Source organism: Pempheris klunzingeri, chromosome 5 (assembly GCF_042242105.1).
Source record: "Pempheris klunzingeri isolate RE-2024b chromosome 5, fPemKlu1.hap1, whole genome shotgun sequence".
In the NCBI taxonomy this organism is placed as follows: domain Eukaryota; kingdom Metazoa; phylum Chordata; class Actinopteri; order Acropomatiformes; family Pempheridae; genus Pempheris; species Pempheris klunzingeri.
Window position 1 is genome coordinate 4,117,153 of NC_092016.1, and position 22,329 is coordinate 4,139,481.

A 22,329-nucleotide genomic window follows, 5' to 3' on the forward strand; every position below is an offset into this window, starting at 1 on the left:
ACTATTATTGCAGTTTTGACAAAGAATTGTCAAACCTTTTTGGTTTCGTCTGCAACACACAGCCCATTCAATTCATGCACGTAGTTCAGAATAGTCGGTGTGTTTTTGCCTGACAGGCTGTCCACTCATTGACCAGCCTGTTTGGTATTCAGGTAGTGAATTTGCTGTTTGGTTGCCGCCAAGCACTGTGTGTTTGACTGAATCAGGTTAGCAGTAAAAAGCAGTCCATTAGTGAAAGGACTACTTTTGTTCCATCCCCTGCGGTATTGTAATGATAAACCACACACTGTGGCAGGAGCCAGTAGCATAGAAAAAAATATCCTGTTCTTTCCAAATCAGATTTGTGAATAGGCTTTACACCTGAGCTAAGACGCATAACAGGAGGTTTTAAAGAGGACTATTCATGCTGATTGCACAATATGTAGCATTCATGAAGATATCAAAGCAGTGAAATTTACCATATTGCATGTTATGTTGTACAGTATGTCGCATATATAGGACTGATACGTTGACAGTGTTCAATGTAGGGCTCCAATTAATGAATTGACACTATCGAGGAAATTATCAACCCTTCTGTCCATAAAACTGTCAAATTATTGCGGATTATTTCAACGTGACATGTTCACATTACTTGTTTTTGTCTGACAAACAGTCCAAAACTAAAGAAATCCTCAGTTTACAATGATGTAAAGCAGGGAAAGGCAGCCGTCCTCACACTGGAGGATTTCACACCATGCAAATGTCTGACTGATCATTTCAGCTGTAGCACAATGCCCGCTCCTCTATTCATCCAGCTTGTTATTCATAGATGGCACTGACACACAGTGATGCAAAAATCTAGTTCTCCATCCCAGCTGGAGGTTTTGGACAGCAGGACACCGAGGACACACTGAACCATTGGTCCACTGGGTGGGTTAGCTGGTGCACCTTGTATTACCATGTTGATATAACACACAACTCTTGTATGAAACTGTACCATTGTTTTATTTTTAATTTTGACCCTAAATTGACACAAACATCCAATTTCTCTGATTGTGGTACAGCAGATTTATTCTATTTTTTTAAAATTATACTATCCTGTCTGTGATGACCACTTCTTCGCCCACAGGAGGGGCTGAATTGGAAATTTAACAGAGACTGAAAAACTTCCAAAAAACAGTGAGCAAGTAATTAATGAAAAGAAACCTGGAGTTTTGGGCACGTTTTGCCACAATCTTTGGATATAAATCATCATCAAACTCTCTCCTTCTGCTTTTAGTAATTTTGTAATGATGTCATCATTTTAATAATATAAACTTCTGTATTGTTAAATCATGAATCCTAAATCTGTTTTAGTTTCCTTTATAGGCGCTGATTGATAACGATGTACTTACAGCTCCAGGGACTGTTACCAATACGATAGAGCAACCGTTATGTGGCCTGAGGCGAAAGTCAGGGCTGCACTAGCTGCTGGTTAAGCTCATTGATTTGAGCACAGGGTAATAACTGAAGGTGGAGCACATCAACATGTCCGTCAACTCAGATTTTCTCTAATCTGGGCATTCGGAGCACAGTGTTCAGAATTTTTATAGGAAAATGGATCTGAAACAATAAAACCACGGTTAAAATTCCACCCTTGGTTACATGACATGGTTAACTTGTGGGAAGTCAAGTCATCCTGTGAGCATGTTAATCAAAATAACCTTGCTTTTCTCTGTGTTTTGTGATTTATGGGTAAAGGTCTTAACATCATACAGGCTTTTAAAGTGAACATGCTGATGTGTTGCCTTCATTCCTTTTTTGAATTCCTGTATAACGCATGCATCAGTATGTGTGGTATTTGCCCAGCTTTGGCAGAAGGCAGAATATGTTTCTGGTATGTATTACAGCATTTGTCCCAGTCGGTGGGATTTTAATAGAAAGCACAGATCTTCAGGTCAGGTCTTTTTATGTGCTCTTGATATTTTGGCGACTGTTAGAGATATTAAAAGCAATGAACCAAGACTTCTCCATGCAGCAGTTCTGCTCTTTCAATTTGACTGTGATTAAAAGTCAACTATTGACCTTCACTGTATGACCATGTGACATTTCCAAACAATGGGAAGGCGACGACAGAAAGATGAGCATGTGGAGAATTTCCAATTTTTTTTTTCTTAAAGCAAAAGGCTTTGCTCAGCCCGAATGCCCTTAAAAACACTCCAAGCCTTTGTTTAAGCACAATTCTCCCTGCCCTCTCTTGCAGTAGTGCAATTTTGAATGCCTCATTACATCCAACCAGAAACAGGTTCGTTTTAGTGCACACTCACGGGTAGTAATGACATGAGACCACTTAACAAAAACCAAAGGCTAAGACGCATGCAAAGTATTTGCAGTATTCACTTCTTTCAGTGTAGAGGTATTTTGTAGTGCTTCTGTTCTGTTTGTCTCTGCGTGTTTTTATCTCAGTTGTCTCGTTTCATTACACTACTGATGCCTCTCTTGTAGATCTGGCTGTCACTGACCTCCTCAGTGAGCGGTTTTCACTCCTGAGCGGAAACCGTAACGTGTGACCTTGAGTTTCCTTTCGTGTCACCATCGCCAGTGATGGACTGACAGTGAGCTCTTCTTCTGTTCCCGGCAGTAACTGTCGGACTATTCACTGTCAAGGCCCTTTGAAGGCCAACTGAAAGGGGTCACTTTTGGGTGGGGAGGTTGAGCTGCTGCATTCCTCAGTCACAGAAAGGCAGCAAGGCACTGGTCATTACCATTTCAATCAGAATCCGAGTGAATCCAGTTCAGAAGCCAGAATAAAGAAGATCCAGGCGATATAATGCCTGATAGTGTTAGTTAATAGGCAAAGTTACTAAATAAATAGATTGCAATCTATCTTAATTTGAGATTCTGTTATCTAAAGCAGATCAAATAAGCTATCGGTGTGATTTCCAGGTACCACTGCAGAGTCGGTAAGCATTGTGAAAACTGATGAATCTTCCCTTTGTGTTTTCGTCTCTCTATTGGTGGACAGAGACAATATCCAGTCTGCAATTATTGGTAGTATTGAGAGAAGCAGCGGTAATGTTAATAAATTGAGCTGAAAGCTTGATTTGAACGCCTGCCTCCTATTATGGATGATTTTTCATATTCCAGTTATTAGCCGAGACTCCTGTGCAGTGCACTGATTAAGATTCACTTCAGTTTAATTCACGTAATATCACTGAAATTACAGGACAGCTGGCTGTACAAGCCAGGCGTGTTGGTAGAATACTTTTTTTAAAAAGTTGCTCCGATAAGTGGCTGAAGGGGTTTTTTTCTTCTTCTTCAAGATAAGATCAAATTAGACGTAATAGAGGAGCAAAATGAGGGAACCGAAGTGATTTAGGAGGCCCAGGGTGATGTGACGTGCATGAAGAGATGAGACTGAACAATGATGGAAGATAGAAAGTGGCTCTGCTGCTCAAGTTTATAGATCTGTGTGAGTCTGAGCCAGCAGATGTTACGTGAACGGGATGTGTGACCCTGCGAGGAGTTATCTGGGATGTTCTTGATACTGATCACTTCCCTGATCCTCTCATTTCTTAAACTGCACTGTCATACTTCAAGGAGCAAGGCCGCATTTTTACAAAATTAGAGGGGTTTGATCAAGGACGGCACATTAGAAGCAATTTCTTTAACTGGTCTTTGGCCATGTTAATGATCCATAATTGATTATTCATTAAAATGACTCTTTATTTACAGCTTTACTATGTGTAGGGTTTCTGACGTTGTACTGGTAGTACTAGAAAAGAGACTTGGGCAGACAGTGCTATATATTCTGCTATCTCCCACACACTTTATAAAAACTGCATTTTATTGAATTGAGTATTGTTTCCACTGCCGGGAACTGAATTTTTTTCAAATCCCCTTTTGAGTCCATTTGGATTTAGCTTTGGACATTTGTAGGCTAAAGAGGATATATTGTACAAAATGCACTTTCTTTATGTCTTTCCAATACAAAAATGTGTCCCTGGTGTCTCAACAGACCCTGAAACTATGAGAAAAGACCGAGGCAGCTGACCAATCAGAGCAGACCGGGCTTTTGCGGCCTTCAAGGAACAGCAGCTAAAACTGAGCATTTAGAGAGAGGCTGAAAAGAGCAGTCTGAGAAAAATAATGTGTTTTTTGAAAATTAAATCATATCAACACATTCTAGCAGTGACCCCAAATACAAGTATGACCCAGAAAATGAGCATAATGTGGTTCCTTTAAGGTTAGAAGTAACAAAAACTTTTCATAGAGAGCTGTGAGTGGAAAAAAGGATGAATCAATAATGGAGTAATAAATAGCATCCATGATTTGATTTAAAGCCAGTTTTCAGTGTTGTTTGAATTGATATTTATAAGATGTTTATACACAGATCAATGTGGCGTTAGGTTGCTATTTCATTCTTATTTTTTTCCATATTTTATAGTTTTTCTTGTATTCAAATATAATGAATGAAATGGTTTGGTATCACAACTGCAGAAACAGACAGGGTTTGGGCCTTCAGGGAGCTGATCAGCATCATTTGGCGCCCAATTATCATCCTGTCATTTCAAACTCAGACCAATAAGTTAAACTCTGAGTGGCAGCCAGTTTTCAGAGAAAAGAGAAAAAGTGCCTCGAGTGAGAGAAACTCAAGAGCGTTTTTGAGTTCAGTTTCAAGTTTCCTTGTGTAATTAAATTTGTTAAGTGGAAGTGAATTCAGCCATCCAGGCTGTCTGGCTGTTAAAACAGCTTGACTTTGAACCTGAATCTCTTCATTTAGGGAGAATGAGCTTATGTGCTTTTATTTCTAAAGAGGAGAGTCATGCCGCTCCTTTCCTTTGTGTATTAGTCCTCAATGCATCAAGTGTTGTGTGTCTGTATGACGCTCATTAGGTTGTTACGTGTGCCAGCAGTTCATCCTAATGTGGTTTTCAAACGTTCACGCATACACGCCGACATCTGCAGCATCAATGATACAATTATATTCTTTGTATAGGTTTACATATCTCACAGGTTTTTTTCGTCATTAAAGGTTTTTTTTTTTTTATTGATCATTTTCACTGTGGGAGACATTCAACAGACGTTTCTTTTTTTACACCAGCCTTCGGAAGTGGAAGGGAATACATGAGAGATAGAAAGTGGTTAGAGAAGAAGGGTGTGTGTTTCTACAGTACAGCCACGTAAAGCAAGAAAACACAGACAAAGGACGGGAAGAGGAAAGGAAAAGGCTTGTGACATTAACATTTCTTAATTGCGAGGACAAAAGTAATGAGCTACTATTTACTACGGGGTCAAACAAGTAACTTGCGTGTCCTTATCAGAGTCTTCTAACAGGTGGGCTACCAGCTTCATGTTCAGCAAGTCCAGGCTATGAATCCCTAGAGAAGCAGGCCAGTCAGCGGTAACTCCAACCCAGCAGGCATGATATGAGACATGGGAAAATAACATTAAATAATAATAATAACAGCTCGACGTTCCCAAAGCAGGTGAACTAATGCACGTCGACTGCCACAATTGTGACAGCATGAAGTTCTTGTATTATATAATCCCAAATCCCGCACATTTAGAGGAGCTCAAAGCCGACCTTCAAAGTGCTTTCCTCTGAGGAGCAGTCACGGATATGTTCAGGTCAGCTGGACAGAAGAATACTGCATGCATTGAGATGAAAAAAACATTAAGCTAGAAATATTTGCGATCACACCTTTTGACAAGATTGCTCTCTTCAAAAGCTAAACCTGCACAAGTCCCTCTTCACACGTCCTATTTATAGCTGACCACAATTGTGCATATCCTAAAAAGGAAGAATCCAACAGGCCGAACTGATGCATAAAATGTTTTATTTGTTAAAGTACGTCCTCCTGCTGAGAGGATTGGGTGACACCAGATGGGACAGGGTGGAAGGGAGAGCCCAATAATAAGCCCCCTTCACCACAGAGTTTGAAAGCCCAGTAATAGTGTTATCTGATTTAGGCTGTGGACTGAACCACATGATGTGTTGTTCTTCAGCCTGCTTTATATAATTACATTGTGGGTAGTGTATGCAAATGAACAATGTTTTAACTCCTCACTCTGCATTTACTCTCCACATTTTAATGATACAGATGGATGGAGATGGATGCAATGATGTAACATTTTCAATATTCCTGCTCTATCCACCTTTTGATTGATCACACCACCAGAGAAGATAACACATGCTACGATTGGAGGGCGGTGATGAAGAGTAGCGGCTGACCCAACAACCCTGCCTAATGCTACGCTGCAGAGGAAGGCGTTTAGAGACTTAATTAATTGGTTTGACCAGAGGAAAATGGGGCGCTAATACTCAGCTTTTACCAGCCAGTGAGCCAAATATTTTATACGTGTAAGATAAATGGGGCCGTTGTATCTGGTCAAAGGCTTTCACATCAAATAACTAATGAACAGCCACAGGAGACCTCCTGGAACTAGCTCCTAGCATGGTATGGAAAATGTTTCACATATTATTCAAGACATTCGATGACATTTGATGAAACCTAATTGGTCTACGTGCACTATAGATGGCACTACCCTCACTAAGCAGAATGTCAAACAAACAAGGACAAGCAGAAAATGAGTCTGCACATAGAGTTTGTTGTGGATTCAGATTCCAATATTTTGTTAAATAACAACATAAACCACCGGTCGATGTGCTGCTGTCTATATTCCATTTCTTTTGTTGTATCATTACTATTTACTGTTGCAACAGTCACATTTTCTCAGCAGGATCTTCAAGGTTTCACTCGGTCTTTGTGGATTATGCATGCCTCGCATGCCATTAGGGCTTTTCAGTGTGTGTGAGTGAAGAGTCTGTCGGAAATAATATAACAAAAACATTATTGGGACAATGAATAAACAGCAACATTTCCTTTAAATCTATAATTTAACAGGAAATCTTTTTAGAATAGAAAAGGTAGCTATCTAGTCTGACTCGATGACGGACGGCTGGCAGATGGCGAGCAGCAGTTATAGTTTCTCTGTTGCAGTTTTATGCATTTCACCTGACAGCTCTGAAGTAGGTCTTTAGAGTTTGTGGAGCTAACATTAGCTGATGCAGCTGAACTACAGTATAGAGCAGTCGATCACTTAACAGCACACTGCCATTATTACTTTATATGGACAACTACTGATATGGAGCAGCATTTTAACTGCGATCAGCTTTCACCGTAGGAGGCTTAAAGTTTGCCATGAAGCTCAAGTGTGTGTGTGTGTGTGTCTGATAGTGTGTCCTCATGCCAATAGTCTCAAAGGGGGCGACAATGGGAGTGGCCTATCGCAAAACGGTGCATAACTTGCAAATCGATTCATTTTGTGGTGCGGTTGGTCAGAGAGACGGTTCGAGACCAGTTGGCAGTGAGAGCTGTCTATAACAAAAAGGTACAAAAAACCCTCCATAAGCTTCAACTGGTCCAGAACTCAGCAGCTCGTATCATCTCTAGGACACCTTCCACTCATCACATCACACCCGTCCTGCAACGCCCCTCCTTACCTCTCTGACCTCATCCACGTTTCTGCACCTACCCGCACCCTCCGATCCTCCTCCTCTGTCCATCTCTCTGTTCCCTCTGCTCGGCTTGTCACCATGGGGGGCCGAGCATTCAGCCGCTTGGCTCCCCAGTTATGGAACTCACTCCCCCCTGACCTCCGCAACACCGACTCCTTATTACTCTTCAAATCCAGACTCAAAACCCATCTCTTCACACTTTCCTACTCTCTCTGATTCATTTTGCACTGCTACTGTACCTGTACACCTGTTTTATTTATTATATTGTATGTTTTGTATTCTGTACGGCGACCTTGTGAGCCTTGAAAGGCGCCCTAAAAATAAAATGTATTATTATTATTATCACTTCTGAACAGATGAAAGTAACGAGGCCAAACTTTGTAGGAAGACACACACAGACACTTTGACTGGTGACAGTTTGCCCTGCTCTTACACTTCAGCCACGCCAATTGTATTGGACTTTCATGGGAGGCTGTGTGTGTGTGTGTGTGTGTGTGTGTGTGAATTCATGTGTACATAGCTGCCTTAGTGCACTGCAAAAATAGCAATATGTACTTTGAAGTGCAGCTACATTATAGCATCAGATTTTTTTCATGTAGAAACTAGTTCCTGAGTACGATGGGTACCCCCTTGTCTCGTTCAATACTATTCAGACCAATAATACGAGTTTTAGAATATACAAAAATATTACCGTTTAAATTGAAAATGCAATATTGGGACGGACAAACGCAGATATTTCCCATTAAACCATTTATCTCTACTTTTCCCAGGTCCCATAAATAACGGGTGGCTACTATATCGTCAACATGTTTTCTTGCACTGTATGATTTGATAAAGACGGAGATGTGCTTCCGGGTGTGTAAATCTCCGTTTGACTCTTTTTCTTAAGCGCCAAAGCGCACTTTGCAAATCAGATACAGGGAGATGATCAAATTCAGCAAATCCAACACTTTTGAAGAAAGTGTCTTTGCTTCCCTCTGTTCCTCTCTGGATCTGATCCAGCATATAAAAGATTTCTTCTAATTGTGGTGTCACATTCTTGCTCGTGAGATGGAGAGATTTCAGGCCTCAAGGCATGATGAAAGGAAGGAGCTCAGAGGAGAGGTATTAATAGTAGGACTGCATCTTGTGTGTGTGTGTGTGTGTGTGTGTGTGTGACTGAAGATTGAAGAATCTGGATCAAAAGATCCCTGGGGATATAGACACACACACACACACACACACACATGGATACACACAGAAATTATTGCGTCATTCAAGCTAACAAATCTCAGAACAGATGAGCACATTGTTTTAATTATACGAAGCAGATAATGGTACATCCACCAGCTCTCAATTACAACACATGTACCACCCCCCCATCCTCATACACATACAGGGGCACAACAGAGCTCCTGTTTCCACTCTCTCCCTCTGTGGACTCATAAATATACTTTGTTCTGACTGATTTTTCTCCTCCGATCTGCCCATTTTTCATCTAGAGACATACAGCTTGCGCTATTGGCCGATTCTCCCCGAGTTTTGACCTGCTGCGTGATTGATCAGATCCTCCTGAGAAAACTATGGAGTGTGATATGGAGTGCCACCAGGCTGAATGAACGCAGGCGAGGTGGAGGAAATAAGGGAGCAAGAGATTGTGAAACACGGGAGAGGCCACAATTAAACTTGGACTTTGAAATCTTTTTAAGATTGTGGTTGGATCATTTGTATTGTAAACGTTAGCAGAACATAAACTAAATTTCAGAGGATGAGAACTGGCAGGGCTTGCTTGCCAGAGGTGTATCTTGCTGGGTGGAGTGCTCTCTGGTGTTCTTGTGGGCAGAAAATGTTTTCTGTGATTTCTGGTGGAAAACAGGAAGATATACAGCTCCGTCTTTGAAGTGCAAATGTCAGGTCCTGAAGGTTTTGCCTCCAAAACAGAAAAGTGGCTGCAGAGTTAGATGTTTAAAGCTAGAAATTTGGAGTTATGACTAAATCAATGGTATTGACCAACAACTAGCTTTAGGTTATGTTTGTTCTGCTGGGTTGTAGTTTGCACTCAGAAGGATTGAAAGGCTGAAGGTGAGTGTTGTTTTTAAGGATTTTTAGAAATATGGGCTCAGATGTGACCTTGACAACGAGCAAACAGAGGCCGAGGTGTGTGTGTGTGTGTGTGTGTGTGTCTCTGTGTGTGTTGCACCCATGAAGGGGTTATGCTGTCGAAGCCTGATAAGCCGAACCACAGACCCAATCACACTCCTGCCATCTCACCCACTGACATAATGATTCAACACAGCTGTCATCTGTCTGCAAGACGGCAGCCGCTGCACTGTATGTGTGCATGTGCTGCATCTGTATACACGTTTGTGTGTCTCTCGTCTGTTTGCACATGGATATATGCATGAATGTGCATATAAATGTCTTTTTATGTGTATCATACATCTGTGTGCCAATGAGGCTGTGCAGGAGACTGTCCACCTCGCGTGTGTGTGTGTGTGTGTGTGTGTGTGTGTGTGTGTGTGTGTGTGTGGGGGAGGCGAGCAAAGGTGGAGTCTGTCCACCTGCCTCTTCAAACAAGGAGAGTAAAGACAGAGACAGAGGAGGATGGAGAGAAGAAAGGAGCAGGGTCCCCTGTGTTTCTCAGCCCTGGTTAGAATATACTGGAATTAAATTTCACAACGAAAACCGAGGGAGACGGACAGGCCCACCTCTTTCCCTCCCACGTCTGCTGTTTTTTCTCCTGCTCCTTCTCCCTCTCCTCCTTCCTTCTCTCCAGCTCTACCCCTCCCTGTTTTTTGTTTTTCAGCTACAGTCCTCTCCTTTCCTACCATCTTTTCCCTCTTTCTGTGCTCTCACCGCAGCAAAGAGGCCTGATGTAACCATTCAATTACACCTCAGATGATGATGTTCCTTCAGGCTGTGTGAATAAATTCAAGCCTGTATGATATCAGAGATCACCAGGCAGGGGTATGTGAGTCCCCACACATTATTAGGCAAACTGTGTCTGGTTGATGGGAGTTACTAGGGTTACTACCAGCGGCCGCAAGCATAATACAAACATAATGTAAAAGTAAGACGTTGGCAGAATTGGTCATGACCCTTTATGAGAAGCGAGACGATGCAACACCATTATTTTCATCAAACTGCCGAGAAATATTTCAATTGATGAACCCATTGTTATTTTCAAGAGCATAAGATGACATTTTCAAATTGCTCGTTTCAAACAGCAGTCGGAGAGACTCTGCTGTTCTCTATCATATCTAACAAAGAAAAGCAGCTCAGAGACATTAGAACGTCAGAGATCGTCTTTGCTTGAAACACAAGTGAATCAATTATCAAAATAGTTGCTGAATAACTTAATGTGTCAATTAACTTATCAGCTAACCTTCTGGCTCTAGCAGCAGTGTCTCCTCGTGAGCCTCGAACAGCATCACACACGCGTCAGTGAGCGATGAACAGTTCCATCAAAGAGTGATCTTCAGATTATTCCATGTGAATACAGAAGGCCAGAAGAGATAAAACTATCCAGCTTATCCTATTAATCAGCTGGTGACCTCTGGGTTAGAAGCCACTGTGCGAGGAGCCCTTTTGTGTTCCTACGTGTGATGATAAAATGTTATCCTGCTGTTGTCACTTAAACTCCTGGTGAGTCTGAATTACTAAAATATCTCCAAATGCAACAGGACCTCACTTGGAAACTGATTTGATTGGATTAAATGATTCGACTTCTGCCTGGAGTGGACACTTATCATAACTCCATGATGCTCATAAAAGTTTGTTCAGTGGGCGGTGAATGCCATGACTAAACATTCCCTGGCTGTGTTGGTGTTTTTCCATGGCTGATTGGAAACTGTTTCTTACAAATGTGAATGCCACAGGCTTGTGAAGCGAGCCCCGCTCTCATTAGGCGGGGGATTCTCACTTCACATGGGACAGTGATGCAAGATGATAGTAAGAGTGTCATAACAGGGTGTAAGATGTCCTAAATGAGTGAGTATACCTGCTCAAGAGGGGAAAGCCAAACCAGTAAACATTAACACGTACTGTCTGATAAGAGTTCATGTCACTCGTCTGCACCAATTAACAACTTTCATTGTCATGTTATCAGGGTTGCAAAGTGAAAATCCCCTTAGTGAAAACAGAACGAGAGTAAATACTCATGAACCAATCTAGTGGCTGCATGGTTCTAGCCTCTCAAGCCACTGCCTCCCCCTACAAACTCTTTTTCTATCAGATTACACTTGTGGACTTTGACCCGCAGTGAGTGAAGCTGTCACTTTGCCAGCTTCGCGGCTGTATCACCAGCCTTTCCCCAGGTGCAGCGGAGTCGTCCTTGCAGCAGGGTCACAGCAGTGCTCTGCTTACTAGGGCACTGGAGTAGTCCGCCTCTCCGGGGAGACAGCACATCTCTGTTTAGCTGCACAGAGGTGACCTCTCACCTGCAGGCTTCATGTGCTGATTGGGAGGTTTGAGTCTGGCTGTGGGCTGCTGTGAATAACCTGCTGTTGACTAAAACAGACTGTCTGTGTCCGCTTTTAGCTCTTCTTTCTGTTTATCTATGTGTCTGTGCGGCCTCTCATCCCATTTGTGCTTTCTGTACATTCTCTCACTTTACCTTAGTCATTATATTTTTCAGACGGGCTTCTTCTACATGCACACAATAATGTGACCGTTGCAAACATTGAGATTAACATTGCAACTAAGCCATTCGCTTGTAGGGTTGGACAATAACATTATCATGACAGTATTTTAAGTATTTTCACCTCAGTGAAGGAAATTATACTTTTACGGTTTGTGAAGAAGAGTACTAAAAAACTACGTGTCCAGTTTTCATGAACGTTGGTGGAAGGGTTTAGCGTAGGCAGTAGTGGCCTTGATAAAGGTTTGTGCTGTTTGTGCAAGATATTTCATTGTATTATTTATATTTAACATAACATATGTGTGCAAAACAACTTATTAGAATGATATTCTGTATTATATTTTCAATAAAGCGGAAATTATTAGCTTATAAAAGCAAGAATCCCAAACATGATCTAGTTCCAACTGGCCAATTATGAGAGAATCTGCTGCACCGATAGTGAAATGAATATCTTTTTAATTTTGGACTCTTGGTTGGACAAATCAAACAAACTGAAGATGTCTGCTTGGGGTTTAAGAAACTCCAACAGCTTCCATAATAATCAGCCGATCAATAAATAATGGAAATAGTCATTAAATCCAATCCTAGTAATGATCAGACCAAACTCTCAAACAGTGAATAAACGTAGTTATCACTCAGCTCCAATGACTTGTTTTTTAAAGCTGCAGGTGCTACACGGAAGGTTGGGATTTTCTTGGTACTGACTGAAATACTGCTTGCAGTACAGAGTAATGAAAACCTTCAAGAAAGCTGGCATCCACCTGATAGCACATGCTTAATATCAGCACCTACACCTGCGCAGACTATTCATACAGCGCTCGAAGAAATGCAATCAAGGTGTATACATTTTTTTTTTTTGGCCTGTGTTTACATAACCAGAGGACTTTACATACTTTACTGTTATTATGCAACTACACTTGACTGCAGTCATAATTGCCCTGGCAGAGGTAAGGTGACAGGGTTTGCATGGGCTCTGCCAGGTTAGCATTCAGGTCTTCAATTACACTGTAATCACATTTTTGTATGCATGTAAACACGTCACAGTCTCCCCCTCCCTCCTCACTCACTTTGTGTGTGTGTGTCTCTCTCTCTCTCTCTCTCTCTCTCTCTCATACATACACAATGTCTCTCTCGCTCTCTTTTTCTCGTGCTCTCAGCAGTGTGTATCCTGCCAGATGGGAATGAGGCGGGAAAAGGAATGTAGCTCTGTTCTGTTTACCTCTTCCTCTCTCTCTCTCTCTCTGCCTCTCTCTTTCTCTCTCTCTCTCTTCCTCTCCCTCTCCCTCTCCCTCTCTGTGTGTCTCTCCCTCTCCCTGCCCCTCTCTGTGTGTGAGTATGCTCAGTCATTCAGCTGTGTGCACTGCTGTTGTTTCGTGAGGCTGGAGAGCCGGTGGGAAGCCTGTGATTGGGGAAAGAAGCGCTTCTGCTGGAACCGGCTACCTCAGAGACAAACATAGCTACGGCGGAGGGACGCAAGGGGCTGTGGATTTTAACCTGCTCATGTCAAGAGGAGATGGACTTGTGGTGCCTGTGAACTTTGGAGAGAATGTGCCGCACATGTAAAAGACATAAACAGCTCCTATTTGACAGCAGGGATTGCTGGAGAAACAGAGGTCTCTGAAATCTGCTGCTTATCTTGAACGCTGTCTGATGTAGATTTGTGCCTGTGAAGTCGGAAACCCTGGAAGTGCGAGCGAAATCATTGTCATATGAGGAGGAGACATGTATTACGCATGATTTAACAAGCAAAAGATACAGCTCAGCAAGGTTAACCTCAAAGACATCTGTTACACCTGATTACACCTGAGACACAAGGGAAAATGACTGGCTTGCAGCAGGATTAAAGGAGTAACCTGTGATGTCAGACTTCACCTGGGGCAGTCGTCTGAGACTCTGCTGAGTAGTTGTGGCGTTGTTGAGGGGGGTGGTGGGCGGGCGGCTGGAGCAGACTTCCTTTCCAGGTGTGCGAACCACACCAGACTTGACTCACCTGATATCATACCTTCTCTGTTTGGGCTCAGCCAGTCGTGTCATTTTCTCACCTCATTTTCTCAGTAATCCCTGCTCTCAAACCCACTGCCACCCCTCGTTTTCTCCCCATGGAGCCACTCAAGAGAGGAGACGCTGATTAATGTGATTCCCAGCAGCCCGTGTCTGATTCCACGGCTCTAGAAATAGAAAGCAGAGAGACACGGCAGCGGCGCTTGTGAACTGTCATCACGTAGAACAAGAGAAGCACCATGTGGAATCAGTCTGGATACTGCAATCACATACCTCACCCTGGGTATCCCTTCTACCATGCACCCTGCAGGTACGCTATCAGAACCACCAACATATACCAAACTATGCTTCTGCCTTCTGTGCAGTCACAGTAACTTTTTAAAGCCGCTGTCTTCTTGCTTTGAGGTCTTGTGTCTCACCAAGTTTTGATTGTTTTTGCTCTGGGACAAAATTCTTTGTATTCACCATGTTTGCTAATGAAAGTGATTCTGATGTCTTTAGACTTTGGTGTCCATCAGGGGGTCAAATCTTGGCCCACTGCTTTTTTTGCATTTTGGAAAATTATTGTTGTCATTAGAAACTGTCGGATCCAATTAATCTGATTTGAATTAGTCCCTGTTCATTGTAAACTAAGCCCGGGTGGTTTTACTGTTTACTCAAGTAGTTGTGACCAAACTGGTTTGTCAGGAATTTTTGTTTGGAACCAGGAAACAGGTTTTACCTGAGCAGAATAATGGAATCTAGCGAACAGGCAGGTTTCCTGGTCAGTGTGACAATAGTGGGAGACATTAGTGCTGTTTTCAAGCACTGAGCAGTTATCTTGTTACCTAAAAACTCCTGCAGTAAGGGTGTTGAGCTTATTAGCCATACTGTATTTGAACATTTGACTATAACCCATTTTCCCTTTCTTAAAAATCACTGGCTTAAAACAGATTACATAAGATTTGACTGGTCCTCTTCCATTATCTCCCTGGCCACCCCCCTACTGTGCAGCAGTAATGACATCATTACATTTATCACAAGGTTTCAGATGTGACCCACTCTCAAATGAACACCATCAATCCTCATTCCCTGAGGGGAGAACAGACCCCTGCCTACGCCTCTTTTTCTGTCGGATACTGTAATAGTCTCTAACCTCTAAAGGCTGCTGGAGCTCAACCACCAGAATACTGATTCACCATTGCTAGTTATTTATGAAATCCCTGTGTAGTTCTGCATAATGAGGACATAGTTTAAAAATTAAAAGCATGAATGATAAACATATACTATACTAAGTGTATTTCTGTTAAAAAAGCTTAGCAGTTGTATATTTTTTGTCTTCATCTATCTGTGTTGTGTGCATAGTTAATATGAATTTGCCTCTGCTGGTGCAGCAGGAGCGGTAGGGGTGGTCTGCACCGGGGGGGGGGGGAGAGAGATTTAGCTGATGAGTGAGTCATACCTCAGACCACTGGGCAGGTCAATGACCTGTCAGATCAGCCAGCTTGTGGCAGAGAGAGAGAGAGACGGAGAGAGAGTACACAGGAATCCAGGAAATAGCCTTAAGCTCCAAAACAAACTAACCATCGCTATTCACTCCCACTCTAGTCTCTTATGGTGAAGTACTCTGACTCACTCCGTGAATGTTCCACCTGTAGCCCAATTGTCTCATGCATTCAATTCAAATTTGACATTTTGCTGTAGAAATGTTTGACATGCTTAAGATGCGTTACAAGCACGCTATAATGGCTGCCGGAGATAAGCTATTCACAGTATTACTTCTTTCTCTCCTTTTTTAATGTTTGTTTTTGTCAACAAATTGGTATCCACCTTATTGCTTCAATGTTATTTGCGCTCAGTTCCCCATTTTCCCATCTTGATTTTTAATCCTCTTTTTGGATTTGCAATCCTCTGGGGGATTTTCTGTCCACCTGCACATGCCTCCGTATTGGAAGATTGACCGCTGAGTAGAATATTAAACGTTAACACCAACATCTCACTGACAACAGAGGGAAAATGCTTTTTAGTTTACTGTTAAGGTGTTATGGCACAATTTCACAGCAGACAGCTCCGAAATTAGGTCTTTGTTTTTCTTGGAGGAAGTAGCGATAAGGCCTCAATATTGCATTTGCCAGTCCAATAAAATTATAAAATGTTCTAGCCATTTTATTTATGAGCCTCTCTTTAAACTGTCAAATCCACTGCTGATATAATTTAAACTGTTTTTAAATAATAAAGGATTGAAATGAAAATAACGCATAACATTGGAGAGATAAAAGCTTTGGCAGCATAATGAGGCTCATTCTGTCATCTCAGTTAAAGTTCAGTGATCCTTTGCAGAGGCTGATCTAGTTAATGATTCCTTCACCTGTCAACAGGCTCATCTTTGCCGCTGCCAGACTCCACCTCCCCTCATTCCTCCGCTTAAACCAATGTGTTTACATTCAAATGACAAGGTGTTCATTCGCTGTTTGAGGAAGTCTTTAGCCAGACTCCGTTGTTTGGTCCGTTAATCCAGCATAAGCCAGCAGCGCTAGTCAACTGTGGAGGCTTGAGGTGAGCGTGAAAGCTTAATGAGGGCCTGCGTGTGTGTGTTTGTATTGATTGCATTTGAGTGTGTGTATGGGTGTTGCATGACGGGCTGGTAATTGAGTGTTCAAAGAAGTGTTGCTGTGTTTTCTGAGCGAGCGCTTCTACTGTGTTTAACCTACTGATGAAAGGTGTCAATGGGCTGAACATCTTTGACAAATTCAATCAATTCTACTGTGGGATTATTTCAGAGACGGATGAGATTTATATTTTACTTTGTGTTTGAAGTGTATTCTTATTCTTATTCTTATTCTTTTGGAGCTGTGTGTAACAAAAAGCAATTTCCCCCTGGGGATTATTAAAGTAATTCTGATTCTGATTCTGATTCTGAGTGTGTAGTTATGTAACATCGCTCAATGTTTCCAGACTGTATTCAGTGGATAGAACCAGGAAACGTACGGCGGAGTGGCAAAAGGTCATGACGCCACAGAGTGTGACTTGTGCGCGCTTAACTGGCACGTGCCTTTGTATATACTGTACTCTGTGTGTGCGTGCAGGGCTGTCAGCCTCACGTCGTCTCAGGCTTGTAAATGGCTTTAGGCTGGTGTCCCAGCAGGAGGTGAATCAAGCAGATTGTCTGAAAGCCTTTGCCTCATCCCTCACACACACACACACACATTGACAAAGTGCTCTACCGGGCTCGTTCCTGCTCCTATACATACATAGACACAATCATTTTATAATGCAACTACCAACATCTCATATTTGATTACAGTTTAACTTTAGAGCCAACTTGACTTCTCTCAAATATTTAGTGTCAAACTGGGTGTAATCGCCTGCTAATCTCAAAACGAGGACTGGATAATGTGTTTGACAAATGAAACTCAGCAAGAAGAGTGGTGCTATCCCCGTCATCTTCAGTTTAGGTCGTGAAAGAAATTAGCCTACAAATGATTCCTTGCTGGTGAAAGAATGAAGATGAGCTTTTAGTCTCACATTTCATCTGAAGGCAAATCAGAAATAACTCCTGAGGAGAGTGTAATAGGTGATAACTGTGAAGGAAGAGACTCTGTAGCCTTATAAGATGTTGTAAGTAGCAAAGACAGAACTGTACATGTCCAGAGGCGATAAAACTTAATTGAGACTTTAGAAGAAAATATCTCCGACAGTTCATAAGATACTTGTGAAATTGAAATCGATACTCCTATTAATGCTGAGAAGTGTTTTTCATTTAACATTTTCTGTCAGGGAACTGCCAAATATTATTCTATAAATGCAGCTGATCTGTATTACAGGCCACTGTACTCTACAGTAGGTAAATTGAGATATTCTTGCTAGTGTGTTCTGGGCATTAAAAATGGCATAGTATTTAATAAGAAAACAAGTGAACATACAGCCTGAAGCGGTATGAATGCTGGCAACATCCAGCCAAGCATTAGAGAGGCTGCCAATTTCACATTATCAACCAGCATAAACTGAAAATAAGACAATTGAGGTTTGGAGAATAGATTATTTTGGGATAGAAAGAGGGGAAATAGCCCTGCCTCCAGCTTCCAGTACTGGGAAAGAAGATAAAACTAATCTTAGATGCTAAAATGAACCCAGAATCTGATTAAATGTGTCAAATGTTGATTTACTGCCCTGGTACATGCACTAACTGAATGCTGCTTTTATTTTTTTCATATGAAAAAAGGGAATATGCATAGAAAAAGGGGCCCAGCACAGTTAAAGCATCTGACCAAGTCTCCAGGAGAATCCGTCATTCAGTCTGTGTAGCTGTCCTCTTCTCCTCCTGACTGTTGACACACCGCTGCTGATGTTTGATGCGACTGACACTTTGACAAAATGAATTCCCTACAAGTCACACTCAGGGAGGGCGCCCTTATGTCACAAAGTGCCGGGCTGTCACAGCCGCGGGCTCGGATGGGACGGAGCTAAAGAGAGAGAGCTGACACGGCTCTGGTTTCTTTGACATTGTGGTTTGTCTGTGTCACTGGTGTAAGGATGGTGGGTTAACTGTTGATGGCAGCCAGTTTTCACAATTCAGTCAGAAACCACAGGAAAACAATTATCCTGGACTCTTAAATGAGCAGGAAAGCAAAAGAGGATGTTACGTAGTGTGCAGACAAGACAGATCAGAGTGCTGAGTAATCTGTAGAAAAGGAAGAATTAGTTATTGTTCATAACAGGAAGATATATAATCATAATGTGTTAGTGATGAAGACAATTATTCAACCACAACTTTAAGAAAATAAGTGCATCAAACATGATGATTTGCTGTTTTCTTCTGTTTATAATTGTAAATTAGGGTTAGGGTTGTTTTGGACTGTGGGGGAGATAGATAGAGCAAATTGAAGATATTGTCTTTATATTGGCATTTTTGGCATTGTAAAGACTAAATTTATTGATTTCATCAAAAAAAAGAGAAGAAAAAGCGATCAAGAAATATTGAAAATGACGGTTGGTCGTAGCTCCAATCATGTTATCATGTCCACAGTAACAAACTAACAATGGTTTTATAAGTTTGAGGTGTTTTGTCTGAAGTAATGCAGTGGAGGTTTACATGTGTTTTTGACATACACTGATATCCACTGATATCAAAAACCAATATATATGTCCATATACTTTGCCAATAACGCTGATATTATAAGTGTTATCAATAATATTTTGATGCCATCAAAACCATATCATAATGCAGTCAAAACAAAGAATCAGGACATTTTGATCAGTACTTTATGGGATTATGAATTTTACACAATAGAGTTTATGTTATGTTGGTTTTTAAGTGAGGAAGATTCAGCAGAAACCAGTTTTATGGGTATTGTGGGAACAGTCTGACAGTTGTCATTTTCATTTCCCCACAAAGGCATTATAGTTTAGAGTATTCAGTGTTGTTATTGGATGAATGGTTTGCAGCTGCAGATTGCCAGCATTTCAGCAGCAGCCTTGAGCCTAAATACCAATCATTTTTATATCATTCAGAGGGCCAGACAGCTGCCTCAGCCTATAGGGGCACAATGCAAACTCAGAATTCAAATTAAAACGTAAAAGACATTGTTGGCATGTTTCTAATTAGATTAACTCAATTTATCTACAGTATATTCTGCTTGGCCAAGATGGTAAATTAGTATGATGTCTAACCTTTCAAGCTCATTTCACATTCCTAGATGGGACAGTGTGTCCAAATGTCACCCTTCTTATAATTCTAGATTTGTCCTCATCTTAGTCTGCCTAATTCACGGGAAGTGGGAGGAAATGAAAGCAAGCAAAGTAGTTTTCCCTATGAAGCAGGGACATGGAGAGTTCAATGAAGGTTTGGTTTTCTTAAGTCCAGCCCAGAAAGCCTCTGGTGGCAAATGTAATTTGTGTTTTTTTTTTTTTTTTACATTAGCTTCATCTGATGGAGTGTGTGAACTGCAGCAGGAGTGAGAGGATGGAAGGCAGCTGTAAACACGAGCAGTTTGAATTACAATAAGATGTCTCTGCCATGCCATGAAACTGCACCTAAAGTCTGGCTGCATGTGGGTTCATTAGAGTCAAGTGGTTCAACACAGACGGACAGACTGTAGCCTAGAGCACCTCCCGAAGGCTGCCGACTTCAAAGTCTTCACCTCTGTTGATTTTTTTTGGCTGAACTGGAGAGGAGTGGAGATACTGAGTGTGGCTTCTCCTCGGACGGTAGGAGAGAATCAGAGTCGCTTATATTGTCAGTAGCAATATTAAAACATCAGGGTTTGGTCCTTGTCTCAGTGAACATGTACAAGTCTCCGCTTGCTCTTTGCCTTTATGGCATAAAGGCGTTTAAGTTAAATAAACAATAGTAGCAAGAAATGGTGAGAAACTTAACTGCTGCAGATTATAAACCCTGTATGAGGAAAGCAAGTCTTACCCGTTGTGGAAACAAAAGATGCAGACACGGATGCATTTTTTTAAAATCGTTTGATCCATTCAACCCAACTGTGTATTCTACAAGCGATAACACATTACAGCTTTGCATTTCATCACTTTTAATCAAGGATGTGATTTCCGCTGGGAGTGGGGGAAGAAAGTGGGGGGCATGTCCCCCTCACTTTTCAAAATCCTATTTTTGTTCCCTCACTTGTAAAGTTTCCGTTAGATTTATTTATTCACTTAATTCTCTTCACAGAATATCCTCTTACTGTCCAGCTGTCAAAATCCAGATGAGGTTGTCTTAGATTATGATGTGCGCGTTCATCTCCAAGCTTATCGATCACAGACCCAATGTTCCCTGTGTTTGGGCTCTTACAGGAGCCATTTGGGGTTGTGTGTAACAGGCAGAGGCTGCACACAACTCTAAATGAATGATCATGCTGCCATAACTGCTGGATTTAATAAATAACTGTTTTTTTATTTATTTATAAAAAAATTTTCTAAAGTGCAAAGGCCATCACGTTGCAGCACAGGAGCTTTTTCTCTGTTTAGATGCTTCATTATGATATAAAGCTCTGATTCTTAGGATAGGATGATAATGTGGCGATGCACTCAAGGGAAATTAGCTGAAATTCTATGTTTTTTCCTCATTTTAATTATCTTATTAAGGTGACCAGACACCGTTAGTCTCCAGTCTCTGCAGATTTTAAGTAGCAGTTTTATCAGTGATGTGCGCTGGGGATGAAACAATGTCTTACTTCCACTCCAGAGCTGGATGTGTCGGATTTTGATATCAGCCTGCTCCCCGCTCTCCATCTGTTTGTCACCGAAACCCTTTGAGCTTGCCAGTCTCTCAGGTCTCACATTACGCCCCAGCTGGCCCGGTCCGTGTGGGCAGCACAGCTCTAATCCCCGCCTAATCTGAGACAGGTTTGTGTGTAATCAAAGAATCCACTGCACATACATGCGTGAAAAAACAATACATAGGTTACATACTTTGTGGTTCCCATCAAAATCTAAAGACTGATTGCTGTTTGACACGTGTTTAATCTTTTTATCCTTCTACAGACTGAGTAACAGCTTGAATGATTGGTTGCATTATTAAAGATTTAGTCGGCAGTCCAATAAGTAATTATGTAGTTTGTTTTCATGTGTATGACCTTAAAGAAACCCTGTTATAGGAATTGAAATGCGTGTGTGTCTAAACTGGTGTACGACATCGTTTATGCCCAACTGTTAGATCTTTTCATGCAGATTGACTCAGCAGGTGGTTATCACTGAGATAAACCCACCCACTGGCTGACTTGATTATTTTTCTTTACTTTAAAGATAATTTGAATGCTGGTGCTTCCCAATGCTGTCCACTCATCAGGAACGAAGTGCCGTTCACTAAATGTATTTTTAGCACGGCCATCACCATCACCACATCTGCTTCCAAGGGAATAGTTTAAATTTATGGGAAATTACGAGGTTGAGAGTGAGATGAAAAGCTCCCATGTCTGTGCGTTAAGTATGGAGCTGGAGTCAAACTGGGAGCAAAGGGGAACAGAACAGCTAGTCTGACTCTGTCCAAAGTGAAAAATATGTCTGTAACTCACTGCATTTTAACCTGTGCAAGATAAAAATTCATGGGGGATATTTGTTGGAGCTACTTCTTACAAAAAACTTGTTGACCAACACTCGCCTGCTTCCACATGATAAATTTACGCTCAACATTTACTTTACTAGTTTTGTGCTGGAAAAAACCATTTGGGTCTTCAGCTTAATGCTCCACTACATCTTGGTAACTTTGTCTGTCTGCTAGTGGGGTGTTGCAGCTTTATTGCTGGAA

At 41.6% G+C, this 22,329-nt stretch overlaps 1 protein-coding gene across 3 annotated transcripts in view; it reads left to right on the top strand.

The window, feature by feature from the left end:
* Positions 1 to 22,329, top strand: part of plekha7a (pleckstrin homology domain containing, family A member 7a) — a 128,429-nt gene that overhangs the window by 19,101 nt on the left and 86,999 nt on the right. The window contains exon 1 of one of the 3 annotated variants that reach the window (XM_070831150.1): positions 14,273 to 14,409. The exons of the other annotated variants lie outside the window; for them this stretch is intronic. Coding sequence (XP_070687251.1) covers positions 14,339 to 14,409 — 71 coding nt within the window. The 5' untranslated portion in view covers positions 14,273 to 14,338. Of the gene's footprint in view, positions 1 to 14,272; positions 14,410 to 22,329 lie in introns of those variants that run through there. 3 annotated transcript variants of the gene reach the window in all.